Source organism: Ailuropoda melanoleuca, chromosome 12 (assembly GCF_002007445.2).
Source record: "Ailuropoda melanoleuca isolate Jingjing chromosome 12, ASM200744v2, whole genome shotgun sequence".
Classification (NCBI taxonomy): domain Eukaryota; kingdom Metazoa; phylum Chordata; class Mammalia; order Carnivora; family Ursidae; genus Ailuropoda; species Ailuropoda melanoleuca.
The window spans coordinates 30,726,791-30,754,223 of record NC_048229.1 but is presented as its reverse complement, the minus strand read 5'-3'; the positions used below and the strand labels follow the sequence as shown (position 1 = coordinate 30,754,223).

The 27,433-nt window shown below is 54.0% G+C and overlaps 3 protein-coding genes across 14 annotated transcripts; 2 read left to right on the top strand and 1 right to left on the bottom strand.

Annotated features, from left to right (window-relative positions):
- The first annotated feature begins 1,150 nt into the window (after nt 1-1,150).
- On the top strand, nt 1,151-6,605 carry CD37 (CD37 molecule). 7 transcript variants are annotated; one of them, XM_034672877.1, is made up of 10 exons: nt 1,249-1,301; nt 1,552-1,626; nt 1,760-1,832; nt 2,712-2,836; nt 2,932-3,006; nt 3,536-3,640; nt 3,727-3,771; nt 4,313-4,549; nt 4,917-5,000; nt 5,291-5,676. In XM_034672877.1, the coding sequence occupies exons 2-10, from the start codon at nt 1,558-1,560 to the stop codon at nt 5,660-5,662; spliced, it is 1,185 nt and encodes a 394-aa protein (XP_034528768.1). In that variant the 5' UTR covers nt 1,249-1,301; nt 1,552-1,557; the 3' UTR covers nt 5,663-5,676. The 7 variants fall into 7 exon arrangements, with proteins under 7 accessions (XP_034528769.1, XP_034528768.1, XP_034528767.1 ...); XM_034672876.1 differs by lacking the exons at nt 1,249-1,301; nt 5,291-5,676 and adding exons at nt 6,022-6,089; nt 6,189-6,605; XM_034672878.1 differs by lacking the exon at nt 1,760-1,832 and having other exon boundaries at nt 1,151-1,301.
- On the bottom strand, nt 6,448-22,048 carry TEAD2 (TEA domain transcription factor 2). Of its 5 annotated transcripts, none has more exons than XM_002917850.4 (13): nt 21,989-22,048; nt 20,082-20,319; nt 19,688-19,752; nt 19,155-19,217; nt 18,028-18,039; nt 17,695-17,802; nt 17,539-17,597; nt 14,544-14,608; nt 13,353-13,501; nt 10,397-10,570; nt 8,684-8,845; nt 7,861-8,013; nt 6,448-7,160 (listed from the first exon to the last, which is right to left on the bottom strand). In XM_002917850.4, the coding sequence occupies exons 2-13, from the start codon at nt 20,311-20,313 to the stop codon at nt 7,047-7,049; spliced, it is 1,356 nt and encodes a 451-aa protein (XP_002917896.4). In that variant the 5' UTR covers nt 20,314-20,319; nt 21,989-22,048; the 3' UTR covers nt 6,448-7,046. The 5 variants fall into 5 exon arrangements, with proteins under 5 accessions (XP_002917896.4, XP_034528772.1, XP_034528770.1 ...); XM_034672881.1 differs by having other exon boundaries at nt 8,723-8,845; XM_034672879.1 differs by having other exon boundaries at nt 21,945-22,043.
- A 65-nt stretch (nt 22,049-22,113) lies between these two features.
- DKKL1 (dickkopf like acrosomal protein 1) lies at nt 22,114-27,261 on the top strand. 2 transcript variants are annotated; one of them, XM_034672883.1, is made up of 5 exons: nt 22,114-22,166; nt 23,716-23,890; nt 24,449-24,589; nt 24,710-24,802; nt 26,859-27,261. In XM_034672883.1, the coding sequence occupies exons 2-5, from the start codon at nt 23,735-23,737 to the stop codon at nt 27,168-27,170; spliced, it is 702 nt and encodes a 233-aa protein (XP_034528774.1). In that variant the 5' UTR covers nt 22,114-22,166; nt 23,716-23,734; the 3' UTR covers nt 27,171-27,261. The 2 variants fall into 2 exon arrangements, with proteins under 2 accessions (XP_034528774.1, XP_011221524.1); XM_011223222.3 differs by lacking the exon at nt 22,114-22,166 and adding an exon at nt 23,275-23,458.
- Nucleotides 27,262-27,433: the final 172 nt, after the last annotated feature.

The window sequence follows — 27,433 nt, the reverse complement described above, 5'->3', positions numbered from 1 at the left end:
TAAGAAAATAAATTGCATTTGGAGGCTTAAAAAAAAAAAAACACCACAGTGGATGAGATCTCTCAGAAAGAGAGGGTGCTGGGTCTCTAGGAGGCGCCGGTTTGCCAGGGCCTGGGTGGATGTCAGGATGACAGGAACATCCCCAAACCTGGAAAGCTGACTTGACGAGAGTGGGGACCGTGGGGCAGCAGGAAAGACTCAGAGGCTGCTGGGTGTGCAGCTCAGCTCTGGAGACAGCCAAGCGCTGCAGACCTAGCTCTAACTGCCAAGGTCCCGGGTTCAATCCTGACTCCTCCCCAGCCTCCCCTTCTTGGGGCCCCAGCGCAGATGCAGGAAGTACTGCTTGAGGCTCAGCTTCCTCTCCGGTGTTTTGGCACTGCCCAGCCACCCCCCTCACTCCCAGGGACCTTCCCACTTGGGGCACTGCAGCACTTTCACTTCCCCCAGGTGCCCAACCCCTGCCCCAGCATATGGGAGCACCGTGGTCTACACTTGTTGCTAAGAACAGGATGCAGACTCGTGGGGGGGGGAGGGCATAAGCAGAGAAAGGACTGGCATGCAGAGAGAAGGGGCCAAAACCCAGAGATAGATGCAGGGGGTTGGGGAGGCGTGCCGGGATGGACAGAGACCCAGAGAGAAGGGAACGGAGACCCAGAGAAGGGAGGACAAGAGGAACAGGGCACAGAGATGGATGCAGAGATGGCAGACCTTAGCAGGCAGTGAGGTCAGAGTGTCTGTGAGGTCAGCTGCTGTCCAGGGCTGGCCCGGGGCCCTGGTGCCCAGAATGGGTGGGTGTGAGGAGCTCAGGAGTCCCTTTGGGTCCCCAGCCGGAGCCATGGAGACATGGGAGGGAATACCCAGTGTGTCCTTGGTGCCCACAAATTCCAAGGCCTGTCAGGTACTGCNGGGGGGGGTCGGAGGTGTGGGGGGGGGAGGGCATAAGCAGAGAAAGGACTGGCATGCAGAGAGAAGGGGCCAAAACCCAGAGATAGATGCAGGGGGTTGGGGAGGCGTGCCGGGATGGACAGAGACCCAGAGAGAAGGGAACGGAGACCCAGAGAAGGGAGGACAAGAGGAACAGGGCACAGAGATGGATGCAGAGATGGCAGACCTTAGCAGGCAGTGAGGTCAGAGTGTCTGTGAGGTCAGCTGCTGTCCAGGGCTGGCCCGGGGCCCTGGTGCCCAGAATGGGTGGGTGTGAGGAGCTCAGGAGTCCCTTTGGGTCCCCAGCCGGAGCCATGGAGACATGGGAGGGAATACCCAGTGTGTCCTTGGTGCCCACAAATTCCAAGGCCTGTCAGGTACTGCTGTGTGTCCCAAAGGGGCCAGTGAGGGAGACGGGGGGGGACGGGGGGGGGGTTGCAGAGACAGACAAGTAGGCCACCTCGCCTGTAGAGAGAGGGGGTGGGGCTTCACCCCGGGAACTTCCTCTTTCTCTGTGTTCTTCCTCTCTCCCTCTCTGTCTCTCACAGCCTCTGTCTTTCTGCCTGTCTCCTCCGGGGCCAACACTTCTTCTGTTCTGTCCCTCCCACTGGCTGCTCTCCCCTCTAGGCGAAGATGTCGGCCCAGGACAGCTGCCTCAGCCTCATCAAGTACCTCCTCTTCGTTTTCAACCTCTTCTTCTTCGTGAGTTGCCACATGGGTGCCCAGTCCAGGCTCTGGCCCCAGCCCCTGCCCCTGCCGCAACCACCTAACCTGATATATCCCCCCCATCCCCCTTGCCTTTGCCCACCGCCATATTCCCATCTCCTCTCACCAGGTCCTAGGCAGCCTTATTTTCTGCTTTGGCATCTGGATACTCATTGACAAGACCAGCTTCGTGTCCTTTGTAGGTGAGGGGGCCAGGGCCATTGGGAAGGGCCTCCTGGAGCAAGTGTGACCTGGCCTGCCCCTGAGTGACCTCCTGGGGTCTCCCTTGTCCCAAGCTCTGCTTCACAGCCTGCTGCTGCTCTTAGCCTCGGGGTCTTCCTCTGGCAAATGAGTTGTGCATATGAATGATAATAAAAATGGTAATAGCCATTTCTCAGGCACTTCCTACGCGGTAGATCTCATGCAGATGCTTATTAGATCCTCCCACAAACCTTCCCCTCTCTTGAGGTTCAGAGAGGGGATGTCACTTACTGGATGTCACATACCAAGGAAGTAGAAAAGCAGATAGAACACGAATAATAGTAGGAAAGTAATAATGGAGTAATAGTCGAGATCCTAATGGCTCATATTTAGTAAGTGTTTGCCCTGTATTGAGGACTGCGTTGAACACATGCCTCCCATGTGTCCCTTAAAATAACCCTAGGGAATAAGTATCATCTTCCCCTAGCCCTCAGGGAGATTTTAGTGACTGATCCAATGCCACAGATCAAGTGATGGGACTGAAACTATTGGGGGTGAGGAGGAGCAGAAGGAGGAAAGAGACTGAGAGCAAGAGGGGAAAACCGTGACCAGGGAGAAAGGGGGACAGAGATCCAGAGAGAAAACAGACACCTAGAGAGGGGTGTGGGGGAACAGTGACTCAGAAGGGTCAGAGTCCCAGAGAGAGGGAGAGAGAGAATCCCAGGAGAGGAACAGAGACTCAACATGTGGCAGGGACAGACACCCAGCAAAAGAGGCCCCCCAGAATACTGCTCCCCAGTTGAGTGGCTGTGTGGGTGGGGAATGGGGCTCCCCGGAGCTGTGTGCATGAGCCCAATGTCACTGACTCTCACCTCCCCCAGGCTTGTCCTTCATGCCCCTGCAGATCTGGTCCAAGGCCCTGGCCATCTCCGGAATTCTCACCATGGGCCTTGCCCTCCTGGGCTGTGTGGGGGCCCTGAAGGAGCTTCGTTGCCTCCTGGGCCTGGTGAGTGCCCTGCCCACATACCCCCTCAAATAGAGCCCTGGCAGCTCTGCATCCTGGGACGGGGCTCAGTCTGACGTCTCCACTCTGCCCCCCAGTATTTTGGGATACTGCTGCTCCTGTTTGCCACGCAGATCACACTGGGAATCCTCATCTCCACTCAGCGGATGCGGGTGAGCATGGCTTCCTCTCCCCACACTGCCCCCAACTGTATGGAGGGGGGGTGGAAAAAGACAGAAGCAAAAGCAGACACAGGCTGACATGGACAAAGGGAAATAACAGTGCCAGGCCGAGGACGACGGACAGAGACAGACACACAGGAAGATAGAGACAAGGATAGTCAAAGGAAGACCACGACACGGATGGAGGAAAACAGACATAGCAAGAGGGACGGAGATCCAAAGGGAAACAGACAGAAAAAAACAGGTGGAGAAACAAGAGGCTCCGAGAGAGAGCGACAGAGAGAGAGAGAGACCTAATGAGAGAGCGTGGGAGATAGCTGGGGGAACAGAAAGACGATAGAACCAGGCAGAGATTTTGAGGAACAGAGACATAACTAGCCATTCAGTGAGAAATCGAGAGCCCCTTCAAGCCACTCGGGGAACCCTTGGGACTGAGAAAGCCCGGGAGTGGCTAGGTTGGGTAGGAGGGAATGGGGGTGGGGAAACGGGTGGGAATCCAGCCTCACTCTCCGCCTCTTAGCTGGAGCGGAGGGTGAAGGACATCGTGATGGAGACGATCCAAAACTACCGCTCGCGTCCGGAGGAGTCGGCCGCGGAGGAGAGCTGGGACTACGTGCAGTTCCAGGTGCGTGAGGCCCCCACCCACGCAGACGCGTATCCCTCCCTCTAGCTCTGGGACTCTGACGTAGCTCTGCCCCCTGCCCCGAGCAGACTCCGCCCGGACGGAGCAGGAGCCCCCAGCTCCAGGACCCCAAGGTAACCCTACCCCACCCCCCCAACTCCTGCCAGCCCTACGTGGCCCCACCCCGAGCAGATAAAGTAACCGACTCCACTGTGGCCGTTTCCCCCCAGGTCCCAGACCCTGGAGAGGCTCTGCTCTCTGCCCCGACAAAACTTCCCCCTCAGCCCCAAGGCCCTAGCGTGACCCCACTCCCTAATCCTTGGTGACTCCGGCCTTCACGGGACCCGGCCCGCGTGAGACTCCATTCGCTGGTCATTCACGTGGCCCTGCCCTCCCATCCACCTGTCCCCTACTTGAGTCTGAATTGCACTGCGCACAGTCTTAGGTCCGCAGCGTGGTTCTGCAGCTCCTCCCACAGCCCCAGGTGGCCTGTGATTTCTCTCCCAACCCCATGTTCCCCTAATGTCCCCAAGCCTACCCGCCGTCCCCCACCCTGCGCCCACTCCTTAGCCCTCTGCTCCCCAACACCTCATACACATCATCCAGTCCCCTGAACCGCCAAATCATTTTGAATCCCTCCAATCCCCGTCCCTCTGAATCTTGTCCCTCTTCCAGCTGCGCTGCTGCGGCTGGAACTCTCCTCGAGACTGGTTCAATATCCCCAGCCTCATCAGCAACGAGTCGGAGGTGCATCGCGTGCCCTGCTCCTGCTATAATTCATCGGCGACCAATGACTCCGCAGTCTTCGAGAAGCTCTCCTTCCCCCAGTTCAGCCGGCTGGGACCATTGGCGCGGCCCCGGCACAGTACAGACCTTTGCGTGGTTCCTGAAAACAGCAATATCTACAGCGAGGTGGGGAGGGTTTGGAGCCCGCTAGAAAGGGGGAGGGCCCTGTGAGGTAGGGGTTTGCTCCCCAGGAGGCGGAGCCGCAGGACATGGGCAGGGTCTGCAAGCTGGGTCTACTAGAAAGCGGTACACGAGGAGGGGTGGGGCCCCTTGGAAGGGGCGTAGTTTGTAGGGGGCGGGGCCTAAAAGAAAAGGCCGGACTGAAAGGAGGCTGGGACCCGGAGAGGTGGAGAGACTAGAGAAGCCTACTAACTAGGGATGCGGGGCGGTGCCTGAAAGAGGGGTGAGGGCTGGGCTGAGGAGAACAGTGGGCACGGGCTTGAGGGCGAATTCCAGAAAGAACCCTACTTTTAACCTTTCCCCACATCCCCAGGGCTGTGCGCGGAGTCTCCAGAAGTGGTTGCACAACAACCTCATCTCCATAGTGGGCATTTGTCTCGGCGTCGGTCTACTTGAGGTAATTTGATCCCGCCCCCACTCGCAATTGGCCCTACAATCCCTAAATGGCCCCGCGCCAAGCTGCGCGTCCTCCCATTATCTGGGAAAGGTGCGTGCGTGTTAGAGCGTCAGCCAATCCGGGCTCTCCTACCTCTCCACTTGGCACGAAGGAGGCCTACCTCTGCGAGCCCTGATTGGTCGCACTCAGGAAGTAGGCGTTCCCTCCCGCCTTCGCAAAGTTCCCATTGGTCCTCCTTGGCGTTCCAGCCCCCTGCTCTTAGCCGCAATATCCCTCCCCTTTCCCTGCAGGTGAGTGTAGCGGGGCTGAGCCTGCTACTACTGCGCAGGGCGCTCCGCTGGGAACGCCGGTTGCAGGTGCCAGGCGCCTATGGTTCGAGCCCCGGGCCTGGCCCGAGTGCTGATGGCGGCGGCGGGCGCTGTGGTGTACTGAGCAGCAGCGGGCGTAGCGGCGGTCTGTGGGGTGGCTGGGGCATGGCGGATGCCTGTCCCAACTGGGGGGACAAGTCCCCACAGGGCAAGCTGCCCATGGCCCTGGGGTCCTGGCCGCTTTGGGATCAAGACGAGGAACAACCTGAGACCGGGAGCGCGGGCGAGGAGGTGGAGGTCGAGGTGGAACTAGCGGCCGAGGCAGAGAGGGAGACAGATGAGCCTCCGAAATAAAGTACCCTGGGCTAGCTCCGGATCTCACTCCTTCTCAGACTCTAAACCTGCGCTAGACGCAGCTGGATACGCCCCCCCATTCCCCTTCTCTCCATCCACCCCCCCCGCATCTTTGTTAGCCTACCCTAAGCCCCCAAATTCCCATCCCTGACCCCATCTTTCACAACCTGGCCAAGCTCCCCCTCTAGCCCCACCCTTCTCCGCCCCTCCCATGACCCCATCCCACCAAACTTCAGCGCTTAATTTTCTTCCCCTGGAACCACCCCTTTTTTTCTCCCTCGGAATCCCCACCATCCCTACTCCAATCCCCCTCGCCGTTACCCTGTGGACCCCTCTGACCAGGTCTCCTTTCTCTATAGCTCAGCTTCATGACGCTCTCGATATTCCTGTGCAGAAACCTGGACCAAGTCTACGACCGGCTCGCTCGGTACCGCTAGGCCCCGGTCCCTTCCCAAAGCCCCGCCCTGATCCCTTCAAGTGCCCTAGGGGCTTCCCTGTGGTCTGTAAATATTTGTTCAATCCCCAGTTCGCCCCAACCACGGAGTCCTCCACCTCCTCATTTCCCCGGGGGACCCAGATGTCTGCCTGCCCAGCTGCTGTCACCTCTCCCGCGGGACCTGGGGCTTCCGGCCACCAGCTTCCTGCCCCCAAAGATACCTCATTTCCTTGCCTTCGGCTTACCACCTCCCACAGGATTATTTTCACCCAAACCCCAAATAAATCCCCTGCGTTTTGGTAAAATAGTTTTATCCTCTGTCAAAACACAAACCAACACACTTTGTGGGTGAGGGGAGGCAACACAGTATATAGCCCACGTCTTATTGAGAAGAGAGGATGAGATTTTAAAAGCCTCACCCCACAGCTTGCCCAGCTGAGAAAAAGTCACGACCCTAATACCCACTTATAAATATCTCTTGTTATATTAAAAAAAATATTTCCAGGGCCCACCTGGCTCTGCTCCTGCACAAAGGGTTAACCTTCAATATTTGATCTCAAGGTCACAGGGTTGGGGGTGGTAAAGAGAGGCAGATTGGGAAAGGGGGGGTGCTGAAAAACAGAGGGACAAACCAACATACTTTCTAAGGCCATTCAAAACATCCAGAACCAAGCTGGGGGAGAGCGCCTGTTAGAGACTGAGAAACCAGTGCTGTACCTCAGGGCTGTCTCACTCCTGTCCCCAGTCCCTGATGCTCTGGAGTGATCTGTCCTTTCAGACACCACTGTGAGGCCCCAATATCAGGATCCATCTTTTCAACTCACCACCCAGCTTTTAAGGTCCCCTCTAACACGGAGCAGCCCCTCCCCGAACAAGCATGAAGAAAGCTGGAGGTCCTTCCTGGGAGGAGGATATTCCGGAGGGGTGAGCCACTTTTGGGGTCCCCTTTCAGTCCCTGACCAGGCGGTAAATGTGGTGCTGGGCCCCTCGCTCACTGGTGGAGACCTCAAAGACGTAGGCGGTACAGAGCAGCAGCTCCTGGGTGTCTCTGTTTGTCACCACCTGCCAAGGAGGCCAAGAGAAAGGGTTTATGCAAAAAAGAGAGAGCAGGGAACACTGTGCCCTTCCTGAAGTATCATGAGATACCTAGGAAAGAGGTCCCCACCATATCACATTCCCTATATAGAGGGGATGCCTGACATGTCCCGTTCCCCATTTAAGCATTGGCAGTGAGGGGCCTCACATCAGATGGCATATCAAAGTTAACCAAAGTAGGGGGCACCTGGGTGGCTCAGTCAATTAAATGTCCAATGCTTAGTTTCAGCTCAGGTCATGATCTCACAGTCCTGAGATTGAGCCCACATTGGGCTCCGTGCTCAATGTGGGGTCTACTTCAGATTCTCTCTCTCTCGCTCTCAAATAAATAAAATCTTTGAAGTTAACCAGAGTTAAAGGGGATCCCACCATATCATGTTCCCTGGGCTAAGGTTAGGTTCTCTATGAAGGCAGTCCCTTAAACTGAGGATCCACCATGGGATGTCTTCCAAGTCAGTTTCCTCAGTGAGGGGGGATCACCCTAAATGAGAGTGCTGTGGAGTTCCCACCACATCCGTTCTCTGGGTAAAGGGGCCCCCTAAGCAAAGGCTCAACTGTGGGCTCCCCCGTGTCAGTTCCGCAGGTGAAAGGTCCCTGGGCTGAGGGGCTGTTGTGGGCACTCCCCACCATATCGGCTGCCCTGATCGGCCCAGCCCCAGTGCCTCACCTGGAGGATGGTGAAGTTCTCCAGGACGCTGTTCATCATATAGCGCTCAGGCAGCTGTCGCAGTTTGTGCAAGAAATTCACCAGGTACTCACACATGGGTGAGCGCAGCAGGCGGTACACAAACCTCCCGTCCTCCAGCTGGGCACGCTCCGTCTGAACCAGGATGGGGGCGCAGAGCGGGGAGGACAGTGACCGAGAGACACAAGGGTCGCCCCAGGCACTCTGTGCCTCTCCAATGCCATGCCCACTCCCCACTGCCGTCGTTCCCCCATTGCCCCACCCGTGGTGAGCAGAGATGGGACCTGGACCCATGGGTGTCCAACTTGGGATCCCTAAGCCTGCAAACCAGTGACCCCTCCAGCCTCTCAAAACTGTGCTCTGAACCCTCCAAGACCTCTGAACTGCTCTGACCCCCAGGCCCTCAGATACCCTCACACCCTCTAAAGACCCCCTCCACTAGGTCTCTAAACTCTGTATGACCTCTGAGTTCAAGAGCAATCCCTAAGTGTGACCCCTGAACCTCCTTGCCCTGCAGATTCCTCCATAGCCATAAGAACCTTTTGAATCTTAGTGACTATAAATCTCTGTACCATGCATTACCTCTCAACCCTCAAAATAACCCCTACCCGTGCCTTGGGCATGCAGTATCAGCTCTAAGTCCATGCATTAATGAAACCCCCAAAGAGGATAGGACACTCCCCACCCCACCACACAGACACCCAAGTGCAGGAGCTATTGTGGCTTTGGTCCCTTTAGTCTGCACCCCCAAAGTGGCAGGTGGCTGGGCGCTCACCTGCCCTGAGCTCCACCCCTCCAGCCTCACCTCCACCTTCTCCACCACCTGCTTGCCAAAGGAGCAGACCTTGGAGGAACACGTGAGGGTCATGTGCTCCAGGCTCTCGTACTGGCTGCTCACTCCATAGAAGCCACCGCTGCTGCCACCGGTCCCTACCTCCTCGCCACTCGGGCCCCAGTTCAGGTCCGCCTGGGGGATGGGGAGGCACAGGTAGGTTGGAGGCACAGGTAGGTTCCTTATACATGGCGGGGACGCTTCTCAAGTGGGAACTCTGCCCTATGGTCTGGCTTCCCCCCACAGCCCTGCAGTGGCCCACCTCTCCTCCTCCACATTCAAAGCCCCACATCTCCACGGGCCCGTTTCTGGAAAACACCCACACTTCTATCAGTACTGGAGAGGCTGGCTCCCTAAAAATGGTCCTGACCCTCTCTCTCCAGTAACAGCCCCTTCCAAGGCCCTGGTTACTAAGGAGGCAGTTACTCCCTAGCAACCAGAGACACCCCGCCCCAGCGAGCCTTTCATGACCCTAGTTGCTAAGGCAAGTGGCTACTCCCTAGCAAAGGGGCTTGGAGGGGCCTGGGGAAGCCTGACTCCTCTCTAGAACATTCTCCCCAGCCCTTTCAGCCAATCCTTGGAGGCCAGGCTCCTCTAAGACCCCAGTGGTCAAGTGGACAGACAGTCCATTAGGCCAAGTGGGACCTAACAAAGCCTAAGACTTCATCACACCTGTGGCCTGAGCCCCTTGGCCACCTTTCGGGAAGCCTACCTGTCCCTCTTCTAACTTCACTGCTAACTCAGCCAGGTCACTCTCTGAGTTGGTTTAGTCCTCTCCTCAGAGGCCTGACTCCATGCATCACCCTGGCGATGGCCACTCCCAGCCTTCCAGCCACACCCCTGCATCCCTTCAGAGGCTGGGCTTTCTAGGGGTCGTTCTCCAGACAGACCTGGTGAGGCCTATCTTCAGTCTCAACTATGCCTGAGATCTCGGCGACATATCCGCAGAGCCATCTTGGGTTTCCACACACTAGAACACTTTATAACCATGGTTGCTATGGGCCCAGCAGAGCCAGTAAACTTCCAGCCCTCAGCAGGCTTCCTTCTTAGACACTAGATCATGCCACAGCTCTGGTTAACAAGCGTTAACACCCCCTAGACATTCATAACATTTATTGGACCCCTACAGCACCAGCCATTGTAACAGACACCAAACCAAATGGGCCTAAGAAAGACCCAAGATAGACCGTCTTATTCACAATTATATACATAGCACTTGGCATAGGGCCTGTATACAGTAAGTGCTCAATAAGTGATTGTTAAATAAATGTTTTCACAAAGCCCCTCCCAGGTCCTTTAGTCACTTTCTCAAGGCCAGAGGTTCTCTAGCAACAAAGCCCAGTGGCACTGTGCTCTCTTCAGAGACCAAACTCCATGCCTCTATTTGCTAAGGGACGGGAGCCATTCCTTAGCAACAAGGCTTCATGTGGTCGGGTGGGGTGCAGGGAAGTCTGAAATGTTGCAAGCCAATCCCCAAGGCCACATCAGTCACGCAAGTGGTTGTGGCAAAGTCTAGTGGGATCTGGGGAGGTCCGAGTCCTATCCATCCCGCCCCAGGGGGAAAACTGCTGGCTGTTCCTTGTTACAGAGGGGGCTGACACTCTGAGCTTACCTCCCTTAGAGCCAGAGGCCTTAGATGGGAGGCCATGTGACTTGTGGGCACTTTGTTTTGGTGGCAGAACTCACCCAGAACTTGACCAAGAAGAAGGCATGAGGGGGACCGCGATCATACAACTCCCGCAGGCCGCCCTTTTTCTCAGGGAATTTGTCATAGATCTGCCGGACGTCCACACTCTCGAGGGGGGGCGCTCCAGGGCTGGGGCAGTGCTGGCTGATGTGTACGAACAGGTGCCTCTGGTACTGAGAAGGGTGGGGCCATGGGTGAGGAGTGGGAGATGGGCTGGACCCCAGGCTCTCACTGACCCCAGCTCCCACTAGCCATTTCACTGTCCACCCAGACACTGGGCCTGACTCCCAAGCACTGTCGCCATTCCCTTCTGCCCCACAGCACCTCGGTCCCTAAGTCCTGTCCCCGGTTCTCCATTCCCACAGCCCCGTCCTCTCCCCCCTCTCCCCAGCCTCCCCCTGGCCTCCCAGCCTCCAATCTCCACTCTTGCAGTCATCCCTCACAGACCCCCAGAGCTGACCATGGACCTCCCCTGCTCACAATCCTTCTGTGGCTCCCTAAAGCACCCAGGACAAGCCCACCCCCCCCCAACCTGGCCCTATACTGAATCGGTGCTCCCAAATGTTCAATCAACGGATGGATAGATGGATGGATGGATGGATGGACGGATGGATGGATGGATGGAATCCACATAGCCCACATCAAGTCTCCCTATGTGTCCCCATTCTTAGCACTTTTTGTCCATATTCTGAAATCCTCATACCTTCCCATCTTCTCTGTCATTACAAATCCTCCCTCCCTCTTCTATAACTCCCCATCACCCTCAGGAGAAAGTCTAGATCCCTCCACTTGGCAATGCCAGCTCCTCCTGAACTGGCACCTGCCTACCTATCTCTAGCCTCACCAGCTCCCACACCTTATTTGACTATTTGTTTCCCTGAAAACTTCATGCTGTTTTCATCTCTGTACCTGGAACATAAAGTTCTACGCATGGCAAACTCCTATATAACTCTCAAAGCCCAACTCAAATGTTGTCATTTCAGGGAAGCCTTCACTAACTTCCCAGGGAGAATGACTCCTCAGGGACGCCTGAGTGGCTCAGTTGGTTAAGTGTCTGCCTTCAGCTCAGGTCATGATCCCAGGGTCCCGGGATCGAGCCCCGCATTGGGCTCCCTGCTCATCGGGGAGTCGGTTTCTCCCTCTGAACACACCCCTGCTTGTGCTCTCTCTCTCTCTGACAAATAAATAAATCTTAAAAAAAAAAAAGAATGACTCCTCTCTACACCCACAAAACTTGAGCTTCCCCTATCGCAGCACATACTCATTATTCAATAGATATCTATTGAGAGACCTACTGTGTGCAGGCACTATTCTGGGTCTTAGGGCTACAAGACAAAGTCCCTGGCCTTATAGAGTTCTCCTGGAGTCTACTGCCAAAGACAGAAAAGTTTAAAAATCAACCCATGGATAATATAAATTTCAGAGTGATAAATGCTATGAAACAATTTCCCAATAAAGAATAGTACAGGGGCGCCTGGATGGCACAGCGGTTAAGCGTCTGCCTTCGGCTCAGGGCGTGATCCCGGCGTTGTGGGTTCGAGCCCCACATCAGGCTCCTCTGCTATGAGCCTGCTTCTTCCTCTCCCACTCCCCCTGCTTGTGTTCCCTCTCTCGCTAGCTGCCTCTATCTCTGTCAAATAAATAAAAAATCTTTAAAAAAAAAAAAAAAGAATAGTACAGCAGTTGAGCATGATGGCAGCTGGCATTTTCCATAAAGCTATCTGGGAAAGCCAATCTGAGAAGATAAGCAAAGGCCTGAATGAATGGAGAGAGACAGTGGTGGTATCTGGGGAAAACATATTCCAGGTGGCAAGAACAGCAGATGCAAAGGCCCTGAGGCAGGAGTGGGCCTGGTGTGTTTGAGAAAGAGCATGGAGGCCAGTGTGACCAGAGCAGAGTGGGCAAAGGTATCAGGGCAGGACGTGAGGACAGAGTGGGAACGGGGGTCAGATCATGCAGAGCCTTGTGGGCAACTGAGAGGACTTTACCTTTGCTCTCAGTGAGATGAAAGGGTTTCAACTTGGGTTTTATAGGCCCACCATATGCAGCAATTGGTGTTTATGTGGCTTTGGCAGAGACTGGTAGGTGTTCACAAACCTCCCCCATTCCTTTTCACACAACTAAACTACACTTCCCAGACTCCTTTGCAGTGAGGTGTGGCCACATGACTAAATTCTGGCCAACGGGATGTGAGCAGAACCTGATAGTTGCCACTTCCAAGCTAGACCCATAAAAACTCCTGCACAATTCTTCAATCTCTCCCTTCCACCATCTGCTGGCCAGATGCAGGGAATCCAGCAGCAGATTATGAAGCCCTAGAAAACGTCAGAACCACAAAATGGAAGGAGCCTGAACTCCCAGAATCACTGTGTGGAAGGCTCCTAACTCAACACCTACACAAAAATGTTACATGAGTGAGAAATTTATGTTATGTTCATTCCCCAAAGGTTAAGGTTATTTCTGCTAACAGCTCACCGTGACTAATACGGCATCTGTCTCCATCCTAGCCTGGGAAAAGCTCAAGTCTAGAAACAAGATCTGCTTTTCTAGGTTCCCAGTCTCCACCACAAAGCCTGGCACACAGTAGGCCCTCAAAAATGTTTGCTGAACGAACAAGCAATGACCTGGCGAGTTTCTCTGACCTTCCCAACCGTGACCCCATGACCATCCAGTTCCTCCATGCTAGCAGTTCTCAAAGTGTGGTCCCCAGGCCAGCAGCATCAACATTGCCTGGGAGAATATTAGAAATGCAAATTCTCAAGCCCCACGCCAGACTTACTGAATTAGAATTTGGAAGGTGGGGCCCAGCAATCTATGTTTCAACAAGCCCTCCATGTTATTCTGATATATGCTAAGTCTGAGAACCACTGCTTAATCCTTTCCCTTCCTATCACCCTCTGCATTCCACCCCCCGCCCCCGTCCCCTGCTAGTGACTATTCTAAAATTGCACTCACAGAATCAACTGCATCAGGCGGTTCCACAAAGGCCGAGAACTCCACCAGCTGCAACCGGGCAGTGCCCAGGGCCCGAGCCTGCCAGGCTGGGGGTGATGGGGCAGGTGGGGGCAGGGCAGGGGGTGACAGGGCTTGGGGGGGCTCGTACCCTAGAAAGAGAGGGGAAAAAAGAACAATAAAAACCGCTAACATGTATTAAATACATCAAGCACTCTTCTCTCTTGCCTGCCTCCGCTTAGAAGCTGAAAAAGCTAAATACTCACTTTCCCAGCCTCCCTTGCAACTAGAGATGGCCATGTGACACAGTCCTAGCCAATGAGACGTAAGGGGAAATCTGCTGAGGGGCTTCTGAGAAGGAGTTTCTTCCTGAATGAAAAAGACAGAACTTTGGGAGGAGAAAGCTTTTGGCCCTGGCCAAGTCCTGCTTGAGACATGATGCCTGGAATCACAACAGCCATCTTGGGATGATAAGAAAGAGGCCAAAGGACCTATAGAAATGTCAGTCCCAATATTGCTGAGCTGCTGAGCCAGCATAAGAGCACCCCACCTCCAGACTTTTTGTTATGTGAAATCATTAAAGCCTTTATTATTTAAGGCACTATTAATTTGAGCATTCTGTTACTTGCAGCCAAAAGCATTGCAAATTGATGAGTCTGTGGAACCTGAGAGTTCTCTTTCAGCCAGTGTGAGTTCTTAGGACTACATCAGCATGGACTTCTGGAAGCCGTCTTTGCTGCCTGCCTGGGAATGAAGCCACCATATACCACAGGGGAAAGCAGAACAAAGCAAATCTGACACTACCATTCGAGCCCCTGGATCCAGCCATGCCTGAAGCCATCCAGCCACTCCTGAAATATCAGTTACCTAAACCAATAAATTCCTTTTTTTTTTTTTGTCATTGAGCTTGATTTGAGTTTCTGTCACTTGCATCTGAAAGAATCTTGACTCATACACCTTCCCAGTGTTCTTTAGGCTAGCACGTGGCAGAACACAAACCCAGTGTGTCTGAATTCAGAGGCCATGGTCTTAACCACTACAAATTCTATCACTCATCTTTCCATTCCCCCTACAAACCTTGTCTCAGTTCTGGACCTCTGTAGAAATGTGTGTCCTGATCAGCAGAAGGTGAAGAAAAAGCAGCTGAGGTTGAGGAGAGAGGGGAGACAAGGAAGGTACAGAGCAGACTCTTACCTGGGAGATCAGTAGATGGGGGTGTCAGTGACAAGGAGAACGGTGTCTGTGAGAATGGCTTCACACTGAGGGAGAAAGGAAGCTGGGGGTCAGCAAGGTAGAAAAATAACTGTACCAGCTAGGGTTTACCAGGGGCCACCACAAGCCAGACCCTTTGCTAGCACATAATGTGCAAAAGTTCACTGAATCCTCACAGCCTAGGAGGTTAGGTACAATTACTGCCCTTCCCATTTTGCATAGGAGGAAACTGAGGCACATACAGTCACAGAGTTGGGGCACAGTGGAGCCTGGACTCAAATCCACGCCAGTCCCAACTACGAAGCATGTGGTCTTGTTGACGATATTTTGGTGCCTCGCACAAAATGGCGGAAAGAGAAAAGAAACAGGACCTCAGGAGGTGGGGAAAAACACAAAGAAAAGGCAGTGTGGACAAAGAGGAGGATGAAGGGTCAGGAGGGTAGGAGAAAATGACCAAGGTTCAGGAGATGAGACATGGGTCCAAAGTTCGGGGTGGGGAAGCAGCACAACAGAATCTAAATGTCCAAGCTACTTCTTGCAATGATGGACATGTTCCATATGTGCACTGTCCGGTATGGCAGCCACTGATCACATGTTGCTACTGAGCACATGACACGTGACTACTGAGCACGAATGTGGCTACAGTCCCTAAGAGACTGAATTTTTAATTTAATTTTAATCGCCTTAAAATCCAGTAACCGCGTGTGGCTAGTGACTGCAGTACCTGACAGCACAGCTCTAGAGGCCAATTACCTATGGGTAACCAAGAAGATGATTGAGACTGAAAGGTCAGAGGCCATGGAAACAACACTTGGGGTCAGAGGTCAGGAAGAGGTCAAGAGTCAAAAGACCAGGGGTGCCTGGCTGGCTCATAGTCCATAGAGCATGAGACTCTGGATCTCTGGGCTGTGGGTTCAAGCCCTATGGACGGTGTAGAGATTACTTAAAAATAAAATCTTGGGGCGCTGGGTGGCTCAGTCGGTTAAGCGTCTGCCTTGAGCTCAGGTCACCATCCCAGAGTCCTGGATCCAGCCCCATATTGGGCTCTTTGCTCAGCGGGGAGTCTGCTTCTCCTTCTCCCTCTGCCTGCTACTTCCCCTGCTTGTGCTCTCTCTCTGTCAAGTAAATAAATAAAATCTTAAAAAAAAAAAAATCTCAAGGGGCGCCTTGGTGGCTCAGTCAGTTAAGTGTCTGACTCTTGATTTCGGCTCAGGTCATGATTTCATGGGTCGTAGGATGGAGCCCTGCGTCGGGCTCCCTGCTCAGCGGGGAGTCTGCCTGAGATTCTCTCTCTCTCTCTCCCTCTCAAATAAATAAATAAGTAAAAATAAGATAAAACAAAATAAAATATTTAAAAATAAATAAATAAAATAAAATCTTTTAAAAAATACACATTAAAAAAAAGGGGGGGGGTCAAAAGACCAGAATCAGAAAGACACAAATTCCAGGGACCTTCAGACCCCCACATCCCAATTCTGAAACCTAAACTCCAGTACCCTACCCACTGACTTCATCTCTTGTCATCAGGGCTGCTGGCCAAATGCCACCTCCTCAGAGAGGGCTTTCTTGACCCCTTTCTTGCCTAAATAGGGCATATACACCTTGTTTTATTTCCCACGTTTAGTCCTTTCTTGTGAAGGCTTATTTGTTTACATGTTTATTGTCGGATTCCTCCCTGCTGCAAATATGGAAGCTCCACGAAGGCAGGGATCTTATCTAACTTGTCTCAGATTGTGTCCCAGTCTAAGCAGAGTACCAGGCACTTAATAGGTGCTTAATAAACATTCGACTGACTGGCCAGTGGCTGAATACCTTCTCTCATTTCCTGGAACTCACCAAATTTTCCTTCCTCAGGGCCTTGGCACATGCTGTTTTCACTGCCTAAAAGATTCCCAACCCCCATTCTTCACCTGGCCAAGTTCTACTCTGCCTTCAATGTTACCTCCTCATAGAAACCCCCAGAACTCTCCCCCTCAGCCCGGAACCTACTGCAGTTCTTCATACCACACACATACTCTTCAATTCTGTGTTTAAGCAGGTGATGATTTAACTAACATCCGTCCCCTCCATTGGACTATCAGCTCTCCTAAAGGTGGGACCCCAGCGCCCAGGGCACTGCTTGCCGACCCACCCCTCCTTCCAGCTCTGCCCCCTCCCTGCAAACCTGCAGTGCCTTCTGCCCAGAGGACTTGTTCTGACCCTTTCTGGGTCCCAGCACCTCACCAGGGACATTTCTTCTCTCCCTGGAGCCTGGATCCCACAGTATGTCACTTCACTTGCACACTGGCAACACCTTCAACACCACTCCTCACGGTCCTGCAGCCACACTGCCCTACCAATAACCAGCCTGGATCCACTGGCTTCTCTCTGGGCTGAAAACTGCCCTTCCCACAAGCCTCTGGGGCCTATTTCTATTCTTCTTGGCAACAAACACATTCTGTCACCCTCAAGGCTCTCTTAGCGTTGAAACAGACATTCCCATGTACCTTGGGGACCCATTTTCTTCCTTTTGACTCTGACATAAGACACCTGCTCTCCCCTCAGGCCCAAGAACACCTCTACAGAACATGCCTTCCCATGAGCCTCTGGGGCCCAGCCAATCTCACTGGGATGCCGTTTTCCCCACAGACATCCTCCCGGCCCTGCACATTCATGCAGCCCCACACTGATCTCCTTTTTTCCCCAAACCTGTTCCTCCCCCAGGACACCCATCTCCAGACTGCCACCAACCCCAGTCACCACCAGACCCTGGGCACTGTCCTTGCCTCCCCACTCCTTCTCAGCCCATGAGGCCCCTCCTCTGGACTCTCCACACTGCCCTGCCTCAGTATCCCAGGTCAGGCCTCGTCCTCCTCTCCAGACCCTTGCCCCAGCCTCCTCTCTGAGATTCAAATCCAGATAGCTGGCTGCAGAAGAAAGGTCTATGTAGAGGGATTGGGGGGAATGGGGGTGCTGAGCCAAAACTGAAAGTACTCACTCTGGAACATTCCACGGGGGGCCAGAGCCCCCTGACCAAAACTGGAAAAGCTCAGAAGCCTGAAAAAGAGAGAAATGAGGGGGGGCTCAGTCAGTCAGTGCCCCATCAAAATCACAGCCCCCCCTCCAGTTCTGAGCCCCACAATCCCTCAGCCACCTGAGGACCAGCAGGGCCCAGTTTGGCCTGCAGGGAAGGTGCTGAGATGAGCTGGGCTGAGGACATGGTGGCCATGGTCTGGAAAGCCTTGTCCTTGGAAACCTGGTCCTGGAGGAGAAGTTGAAGTCCATGTTAATGGGGAATCCCAGTCGACACAGAAGGGGTGGGTTAACACTAGGGAGGGCAAGCATGGGGAGATGCAGAGCCGGGGAGTCCAGGCAAAGGATTGGGGGAGGGCACAAATCCTTCTTCCTACAGCCCCCTGCCCCTCCTGGCCCCCTCAGGAATGTCTGGGGTAAAGCAGCAGGTGGGAGGATGGGCAGGGGGACTTACCACATTCAAGGCCTGCCCGTGAGGGTGGGGGAGGGTGCCAAAGGAGGAAAGAAAACATGACTTAGGAAGCGAGGCGTGGATTCTCACCTTCCTGACCTCCCAACCCCTACAGTTTCACCACCCTGAGCTGAAAAATGGGAGGAAGAGGGAGCAAGGATGACTATGGAACAGGAAGTAGAGGGGCCCAGGCCTAGAGGGGAAAAGGGGTTCCTATACCCAGAATAAAAGACAGTATACAGTATAAGGGTTTCTAGGTCCAAAAGAGCTGGAAGTGAAGGTTTCCGGATATACAGGCAATAGGAAGTGAGAATTTCAGACCCAGAGGGAATAGGCAGTGAACATTTCCTAGTCCAGACAGGACAGAGATGGGACCATGAGGTCCAGAAAAGACCAGAACTGAAGGTTTTTTAGACCTGGAAAGAAAGCAGAGGGACGCTTCTGGGTACCAAAAAAAAAAAAAAAAAAGCAACAGGAAGTGATGGTCCCCCAATTCAAAGGAAGAGGCAGAAAAGACCCCACACCCAGAGAAGAAGAAAACGAGGGTCTTGGGCCAAGAGGGAACCGGAAATCCAGCAGATGAAGAAAAAGGATGTGAAAATTTCCAAACAAAATGAAGATTTCAGGACACGGAAATGACAGGCAGACCACATAGGGACTAAAAAGTGGGAAGATGAACCAGAAAGAGATGAAGAGGAGGTCCTCATAGCACAGGCGGGGAAAGGGAGGACACCAGGAGAAGGAGAGGAGAGGAGAGGGAGGGGGAAGACAGCAGTAGCCAGAGGAGAGGCCCAACACCCCATCCTTTTTGCTATTCTGAGCTAAATCTCTGTCCCCCTCTCTCTACAAATCTCTTCCCCACCCAGAACCTCTATCCACCCTGCTTGATGGGTCCCCACTTTGGATCTCTACTTCCTCATTCTGTCTACATCTCCCTATCCTTCTTGCTGTTCTGAGCTAAATCTCTGTCCCCATCACTGGTTCTCTGTGACCCACTCTGGGCCTCTCTGTCCCCCTTTCTCTGCATTCTATTGACCTCTCCTCTGGGTCTCTGTGTCCCACTCTCTGATCTTCTGTCCCCCACTCTCAGGGTCTCTGCCCCCTCTCTGGGTGTCTGCCTCAGTCCCTACCTTGAGCTTGGACTGGATTTCCCTTGATTTCCTTCGAGCCAGAACTTGGATATGACTAGAGACCTGCGGGGAGTGACAGAGAAGCAGATTCAAGCCACAGCCACTTGCCCTTGAATCCCCTCTCCCTTCCCACCCTCCAGGTGGCCCCCAGAGCTCCCGGAATGTGAAAGATGATGAACGCACGGAACAAGGACACGCTAACACAGATGTGTCCACAGAGGCTCGTCTCTTCTCACTTATACTACTGACCCTGCCCAGACCCAGCAAATCTGGGCCTCCTTTCCCTTCCTCATTTTCTCTCTGGATATTTTGGTCTCTCTACCTTACACTCTGGTTCTAACACAACTGGTAAGAGATCCAGACCGAATCAGATACAGTGAAGCATACTTACAGAGGTGCCAACAAGACAGACGAAAGCACATGAACGACATCTTCCTTAAGCCTGAACCTGCCCCATCCTAGGATGCGCCACCCGCCCCCCCCTCCAAAGAGAAGTCTGCCCCAGAGAGAGGCCCACAAGTCAGCCCTGAGACCTGTTTGCGAGTTCGGGTCTTCCCTGTTCTCAGCTTGATGTAGCGGGCAATCAGTTCATTCCGACCTGAAGAGTCAAAGACGGGACAGAGTTAGACCTTCATGGGACTTCCCCACACACAGGACACCAGGGAAGACAAGAGAAGCAACGGTTGCCAGAGGTCTGCAAGCAAGCCGGGCTGCAAATCATCTCAGCTCTGTGGGAGAGGGGTTACCACTGCAGGCTTTGGAGCCGGACTGCCTGGGTTCAAATCCCAGCTCCACCATTTCTGTGACCTTAGGCAAACCACTTAACCCTTCTGGGCCTCAGTTTTCTCATCTGTGCACATAGCGATGCCAGCTCCTACCTGAGTCTTAATCAGTGGGGGCCAGGGCAAAAGAGAGGGGTGGACTCACCGTACATCTTGCCTTCATCAGACAGGATGATTTTCCGCCGGCCGCATGGTGGGTAGATGGCCAGGGCCTCCTGGAAGCTCTGCTCAATGTCTGGACTCCACACACCTTCTGCATCCGGACCCCCATCTCCCCCAGCCCCCTCGCTGCCGCCGGTGCCCTCCTCACTTCCTTCCTCACTTCCTGTCCAGCCACTGCCATCGTCCAGGGGGGCCCCAGCCCGGGGTTCCCCCATCTGGGCCTAGAGGAACACAGAGCTCAGCAAGGTTCCCCGCCCCCCCCCGCTCCCCCCACAGACAGACTTCAGGGCAGTGAGGACAGGGAGTTCAGATTGCTGGGTCTGAGGGAGGAGATGGCAGGGGGGCCTGGATTTCTGGGTCTGAGGGAAGCAGGAGGCTGGGGGCTGGGACTCCTAAGTCCTGCAGAAAGGGGCTGGATTTCTGGGGCAGCTGAGGGTGAGAGTGCCCTCTGTGTTTCCAGGGGAGCCTGGGCTGTGGTGAAGTCTTGAAGACCCCAGAGTAATGCCCACGGCGCATGAGGGCCAAACCTTTGGGTATGGATTACTGGCTTAAAAAAGACAGGAGTCAGGGACTAGTTGCAGGGAAGGGGGTTGTGGATGAGATCTTCTCAGTCCCACCCCAAGAACAGGTGCGAGATGTGAACAGCAGCTGCTAGAAAAGGAGGAGGAGGGGCCCCGGCCCTAGTAAGACTGAGTGGGGGGAGCGTCCAGAGAGAGGGGAACAGATACCCAGAGATCATGAGACAGACTTCCAGAGAGGAGGAAACAGAGATCTAGTGTGGGGGGACAGACACCCAGAGAGGGGAGGCATAGAGACCAGAGAAAGACCGGGACAGAAACCCAGAGAGAAGGGGACAGAGACCCAGAGAGAGGAGGGACAGAGACTCAGGGCAGAAACTCAAGCCCTGACCAGGAAAGACCCACAGAACCACAAACTGGGGGGCAGGGGAGCCCTGCCATCAGGAAAGCCAGAACAAAGGGCCCAGGCGTCCCCTCCCCCAGTTTCCCACAACCCCCATCTGGGGAGGGGCTGGCCGGCAAGGGCACCTCCCCTCTGGCCTTGGGCCCCGCCCCTTCCCTCCCCTCCCCCTGTGCCGTGGGCTCGCATCCAACTCAAGTTCCCAGTGACTTTCCGGAGGCCAGGAACAGGGGAAAACTTTTTCCAATACAGTCAGATCCCGCCTCCCAGGCGGCTCTACGTCTTCCACAGCTTTCCCAGGACCCCAGAGTCCAGGCTCCCATCCCCCTCCTCCCTCGGAACCTGGAGCCCAGGCCGAGACAGACAAAGACCCCAGGCCGAGCCCGGTGGCGCTGAGGCGTTCAGGACCCCCGTAGGCCAAAATCCCAGCCCAGCTCTCCCCCATGTGGCCAGACAAAGGGACGGAGGAGCCGGGTAAGAAAGGTCCCCAGTAATTTCCCGCCCCAGGCCCCAAACTTCCGAAGAGGCAAGACTGAAGATCCAGAAAGCACTCTAGCCCGCCCTATGCCACCCCGGAGGCCTCATTTCTCCATTAGGAGGACCAGGCGTCCACAAATGGAACAGAAACCAATTCGGTCAGAAACACGCACAGGGGTCCTTTCTCACTTCAAACCCACACCGCCGCATACACTCACACTCCTCGGACACAGCCGCCAAAGTCCCCAGCCCTCACCCACTCCCGAGCGCACAGTCCCAGACTCAGGCCCATCAACAGACACCCCAACTCCGGCGAAAGTTCCAACACCTCACTAAGACTCGGTCACAAGCGCAAACTCGGGTCCCCGGGCAAAAAGAGGGCGGCAAGCAATTCAGAGACGATCCCACAAATACCTCAACTGATAACGCGTAGCTTCCCACCCCAACTCACACTCCCCAAAGCTGGATCCCCGACTCCCGCCGGCGCCTTCCTACCTCCCGGCCTGGGGCTGGGGAGCCGCGGGCGGGCGGGGCGCTGCGAGGGAGAAAGTTGCCCGGGAGCTTTGTTTGGGAAAAGTGGGAGGGACCGGAGGGGGGGCGGGCCCGGGCGCCGGACACAGGGAAGGGGGATCCGACGGTGACAGTCTGAAGGAGGATTTTTGCTTTGGCAAAGGTGAAGTCTAGCTTGGGCCTGGTAGGAACTTCAGGATTCAGCTGCTTACATCCCTGGGAGAGGAGAAAGATGGGGATCCGGACTCCTAGGTCCCAGGGAGGAGGTTGATGGGGGCCAAGAAACCTGGGTCTGAAGGAGTTGAGGTCTGGGGGCCTGGACTTTTGGCTATCTTTTAGTGTGTTTGTATGTTGGGGATGTGGGAGTGATAAGAACACAAAACCTTTTCTGTTCAGCCTCAAGTATATTTTTGAGGATCGGGGTATTAGGATGGGTTTTTGATTGATTTCTAAGACAACGGGGTTTCCTGTGACTTCGCCAGAGTTAAGAGGCAGGCGAGAGGACTGGGAGTTTACTGGAGTTCCACGGGAGAGCAGATTTTTGCAAACACACGCGCCAGTGGACTGGAGGTGGCAGCTCTCCCAAGACCGGGAGAGAGCCTCGGTGCCCGAGCGGAGAGGAGCTAGGGCCTGGACTCCTGGGTCCCTTAAAGATGAGGTGTTGGATGTTCAAACTCAGGGAAATAGAAAGGCCTGGGGCTCGGGCTCTGGGGCCCTAAGGAGAAGGGAGTCTGGATTCCGGGCTCCTTTGGAAGGTGGAACATAGGTCTGGATTTAGGTTCCCAGAGAGGGTGGGGCTTTTTAGTGGAACCGAAGAGGTCTCCAGTTAAGCGTCCCTACGTTACACTCTGTTGAATGCAGCAATCATTTCAAATCCCGGTGAAGACGAGAAAGGACATGGAGAAACTCAAAGATAAATACAAAACTAAGGAGTGGGTGAACCAGAATGTTCGGACTTGGGCACCGGGAGCCTAAGAATGGAACAGAGGGGGCTGGCGGCGAGATCTGGGGCACAGAGGAGTGGCCCAGGTGTCGGGGCACGGCTCTAAGTGAAGGAGCGTGGTCTTCTGCGACTGGAGTGGGGCGCGAGGGCCGAGATCCGAGAATACAGGCCACACTGGGTCTTCAGGGCCGAGGTCAACCGGCAGGGGCGTGGTCTGACCATGGGGGTATGGTTAACGGATAGGGGTGTGGCTCTGCCCTTAAGGGCGCGACCACCCAATAGCGGGACCCGCTCGTGGTGAGGTCAGCAGAAGGGGGCGTGGTCAGATAATAGGGGCGAGGCTAAGGCTAGCGGAGCTCCTCCAACGCTCCAGGTATCCCTCCTGGGCTCGAGACCAGAACTGTTTGGATTTAACAGTCCGTGGACGGACGGTCAGAGTCTGAGAGTCCGGTGACCGGGCTGTGGTCTAGCATAAGGCGGAGCCCAGGAGAAGGGGCGGGGCGTGGGAGAAGGTGAGGAATGAGATATGGGAATGAATGTGGGCGAAGGAGAGGAATGAGATCCGTTTGTGAGGCAGCGCCCTGAGGAGCGGGGCCTGGGAAGAGGGGCGGGGCCTGACGCGATGGATTGGGTGGGGGCAGAAGGACGGAGGAGGGGGAGTGGACGGGTGTGAGGACTTGCCCGGGCCAGGGATGGGAAAGGGGTGCTTGTCTTGGGTGGGGGCGTGACCACTTAGGGGCGGGGACTCTGACCCCTACCGTTGCCACAGCCTCCCGGCCCGCCCCGCAATGTGGCAACCTCTGGTCCTGCTGCTGCTCGTCCCCTCTGCCCTGGTGCCCCCCTCCGCTGCAGCCCCAATCCGTGATGCTGACGCCCGGGAGAGCTCCTCAGGTTTTCTAGGCCTCCAGAGCCTAATCCGAGGCTTCACCCGGCTTTTCCTGAAAGTGAGCAATGACAAGGGTTGGGGGTAAGAAGAGCTAAAGAGGAGGGACAGGGGCAGATGGGGACTGAGGGATGGAAGGGGTTCGGAGAGACAGAAATGAAGACGGGTTGCGGCCAGGCAGAAGGACAGACGGGAAGAGAAGGAGTCAAAGGGACGGAGAGAGATCAATAGAGAGTGACAGGCAGACTGAAAGAGAGAGAGAGAGAGGACGAGAGGGAGGAAGAAAGGGAGGAAATCAAGCAGAGAGGGAGATGGGACAGAGAGACAAGGACTGGATGGAGAGAGAGACTCAGAAGGAGAAGAGGATGGGGCCATAGCCACAGTAGGTTGGGGGTGGGGAAGGGGGAGCAGAAATAGGAAGTTAATGGGACAGAATAGAGCCAGGACAGATGGGGAATGGGACAGAAGGTGACCTGGTTAGGCCCTAAAGGTCAGAGGACAGAGAGAGAAGGGGCTGGGTGGTACGTGCGGCAAGTCCTCAAGGACACCCTGGTAGGGCTGCAGATTTACTGGAGAGTCTTGAGGTCCAGCAGATCAATGGTCCCTCCTCTGGCCCCAGGATGATTTGCTGCGGGGCATGGACAGCTTCTTCTCTGCCCCCATGGACATCCGGGGCCTCCCCAGGAACTACCACCAAGAAGAGAACCAGGAGCACCGGCTGGGGAACAACACACTCTCTAGCCACCTCCAGATTGACAAGGTGCCTGTGCTGGAAAGTCCCTCCTGGAGTCTCCCCCATGATCCCTCATGCTGCAGTATCAGTGGGGAGGAGGGCAGAGGAAGGAAGTGGTTTTGCTCTCACTCTCTCCTGTCCTCACAGGTGACAGACAACAAAACAGGAGAGGTGCTGATCTCCGAGCAAGTGGTGGCATCCATTGAGCCAGGAGAGGGGAGTTTGGAGGGTGACTGGAAGGTTAGGACATGCCCCTGACAAAATGTCCAAGCCCAAACACTTTCTATAGTTTAGAAGATGAGTCGACACTCCCATTCCAACTGTTCAGCGCTTCCTCTCACTGGGCCTCAGTTTTATCATCTGTCAAAGGGACCAACCAGCTCTCAGAAATGAGGTTTACAACCTCAGAGTATATATGCCCACTCACTTAGTAAACCCCAGAAAGTTTTGTAAACGAAGAAGTGCTTTTAATTCCAAGTGCTGGGTAATCTTCACCCTTGTAAACCCCAAAGCGTGTTTTTATCTCGAAGTACTCTGCAAACCTCCAAGTATTTTTTAAATCATCCCAAAGGGCTAGGCAGATCTCTTATAAACTTCAAAATGTGACCTTTCATTCCAAAGTGCTTTATGAACCCCAAATGCTTTGCGTAGCTCCCCTTTGTAAACCTCTGAGGGTGATTCTAACCACAAAGTGCTTATTTTCTTATCCTAAAATGTTTTAAGAACCCCAAGCACTTGGCAAACCCATATGGGTCTTCCACACACCCCCAGGTTTTTATTTTTAAATTTTCGAGTCTACAGAAGAGTTGAAAAAAATGTATAATTCAGTAAACCTGTATTCCCTTTTCCATAGAGCAAGGTTTCTTGACCTTGGCACCAGTGGCATTTACGGCTCGTTAATCTTTGGTTGCAGGGGCTGTCCTGTGCCCTGTAGGATGCTTATAAGCAGTGCCACCTCTACCCACCAGATGGAAGTCACACCCCCTCCCCCGCCAGTTGTGACAACCAAAAATGTCTCCAGACTTCCGTTGAGAGCCGCTGGCCTAGATGCGCCACTTGTGAACATTTTACCACATTTACTTTATTTTTACTTTTTCATTTTTGAACTATGTGACAGTAAATTATTGACATCATGACACGCCACCCTCAAAGCCTTCAGTGGGTATCTCCAAAGGATAACGCATTCTCCCTTATGACTACAGTACCATTTTTACACCCAAGAAATTGAACATTGAAAATCACACTATTATCTCTGTATTAGTTTGCTAGGGCTGAATGTAACAAAGTAGCACAGATTGGGTGGCTGAAACAACAAATGCTCGTTCCCAGTTCTGGAGGCTAGGCATTCAACGTCAAGGTGTCACCAGGTTCTTTCTGAAGCTGTGAGGAAGAATCCGTTCCAAGCCTCTCCCCTAGCTTGTGGCGGTCTGCAGAAAATCTTTGGCATTCCTTGAAATGTAGAAGCATTTCCCCCACCTGCACCTCTGCCTTCGTCTTTCATGGCCTTCTCTCTGTGTGCACCTCTGTGTCCAAATTTCCCCCTTTGTATAAGGATACCAGTCATGTTAGATTAGGGCCCACCCTAATGACCTCATCTCAACTTATGAAATCTGCAATGACCCTGCTTCCAAGTAAGATCATATTCTGAGATACTGGGAATTAGGACTTCACCATACGAATGGGGGTGGGGGCGTGGAGACACAATTCAGCCCATAACAATCTCCTACAGGACTTCTCAGAAAAATGCAGACTCTGATTCAGTAGGTCTGGACGTCTAATTTGCTAATTTGTATGTCTAACAAGCTCCCAAATCTTGCTGATACTGCTGGTCCACAGCCCACACTTTGAGTAGCAAGGACCGAACAGCCATTCAGTCCATACTCCAATGTCCCAAAGAGGGATGAAAAGCTGTCCATAAGAGCTGATTTGGTTTTTGATCCAGGATTCAGTCAAGGATCACACGTTGCATTTGTGGTCATGCTTTAGTAAAGGCTGGAGCTTTTAATCCCAAAGTGATTTGTACATTTCCAATTGCTTTCTAAACCTTAGAGTATGTTTAATCCTAAAATGTTTTTGAAACCTCGGAAATGTGCTTTCAATCCCAGAGCATTCTATAAACCTCAGTATTTTTAATTCTAAAGCACTTGTAAACCCAGTGCTTTGTAAACCACAAAATAAGCTTTAAACTCCCAAAGTGCCCTATAGGTGGCAAAATGGGCTGAATATGCCAGTGAGGACTTAGCATCCTGGGGTTGTCATTTCGAGTTTGAGATGTCTCCTTGTCCCTCCTCTCCAGGTACCCAAGGTAGAGGAGAAGGAGGCCTTGGTGCCTGTCCCAAAAGCCTTCGACAGCTTTCACCCAGAACCCCATCCCCGAGTGGCCTTCTGGATCATGAAGCTGCCAAGGCGGAGGTCCCACCAGGATGTTCAGGAGGGTGGCCACTGGCTCAGCGAGAAGCGACACCGCCTGCAGGCCATCCGGGATGGGCTCCGCAAGGGGACCCATGAGGACAGCCTCGAAGAGGGGGCCCAGGGCTCCTCCCACGCCAAGCTGCCTGCCCGGAAAACCCACTTCCTGTACATCCTCAGGCCCTCCCAGCAGCTATAGGGGTGGGGACTGGGGAAAGCCTGCGTGTACCCCCCCACTCGCCAGATCCCACCCCAAGCACCATATAGAAATAAAGTTCTTCCATCTAGCAGCACTTTCTCCTTTCAGGATCTGTCCCCAGGCCTCAGCTGACTGGGTCATGGCAAGTCCCCTCAACCCTACCCTTAAGAGTAACATCTGGCTATGCCACTGGCTCTTGCCAAGGTCTCCAGGCTGTTTTCTCACTCAGATATCTGTCTGCTCATCGAGCAACTCTTGTCACC

What these genes read in the sequence shown, in the direction of transcription:
- CD37 (XM_034672877.1), top strand. Translation starts at nt 1,558, where the DNA reads ATGTCGGCCCAGGACAGCTGCCTCAGCCTCATCAAGTACCTCCTCTTC. An exon ending in TCTCCACTCAGCGGATGCGG is followed by an intron (nt 3,007 to 3,535) that starts GTGAGCATGGCT and finishes TCCGCCTCTTAG; the next exon opens with CTGGAGCGGAGGGTGAAGGA. An exon ending in TCGGCGTCGGTCTACTTGAG is followed by an intron (nt 5,001 to 5,290) that starts GTAATTTGATCC and finishes CTTTCCCTGCAG; the next exon opens with GTGAGTGTAGCGGGGCTGAG.
- DKKL1 (XM_034672883.1), top strand. Translation starts at nt 23,735, where the DNA reads ATGTGGCAACCTCTGGTCCTGCTGCTGCTCGTCCCCTCTGCCCTGGTG. An exon ending in GCCACCTCCAGATTGACAAG is followed by an intron (nt 24,590 to 24,709) that starts GTGCCTGTGCTG and finishes CTGTCCTCACAG; the next exon opens with GTGACAGACAACAAAACAGG. An exon ending in GTTTGGAGGGTGACTGGAAG is followed by an intron (nt 24,803 to 26,858) that starts GTTAGGACATGC and finishes CCTCCTCTCCAG; the next exon opens with GTACCCAAGGTAGAGGAGAA.
- TEAD2 (XM_002917850.4), bottom strand. Translation starts at nt 20,313, where the DNA reads ATGGGGGAACCCCGGGCTGGGGCCCCCCTGGACGATGGCAGTGGCTGG. An exon ending in TGGGCCCTGCTGGTCCTCAG is followed by an intron (nt 17,598 to 17,694) that starts GTGGCTGAGGGA and finishes TCTCTTTTTCAG; the next exon opens with GCTTCTGAGCTTTTCCAGTT. An exon ending in TCTTCTTGGTCAAGTTCTGG is followed by an intron (nt 8,846 to 10,396) that starts GTGAGTTCTGCC and finishes CCCATCCCCCAG; the next exon opens with GCGGACCTGAACTGGGGCCC.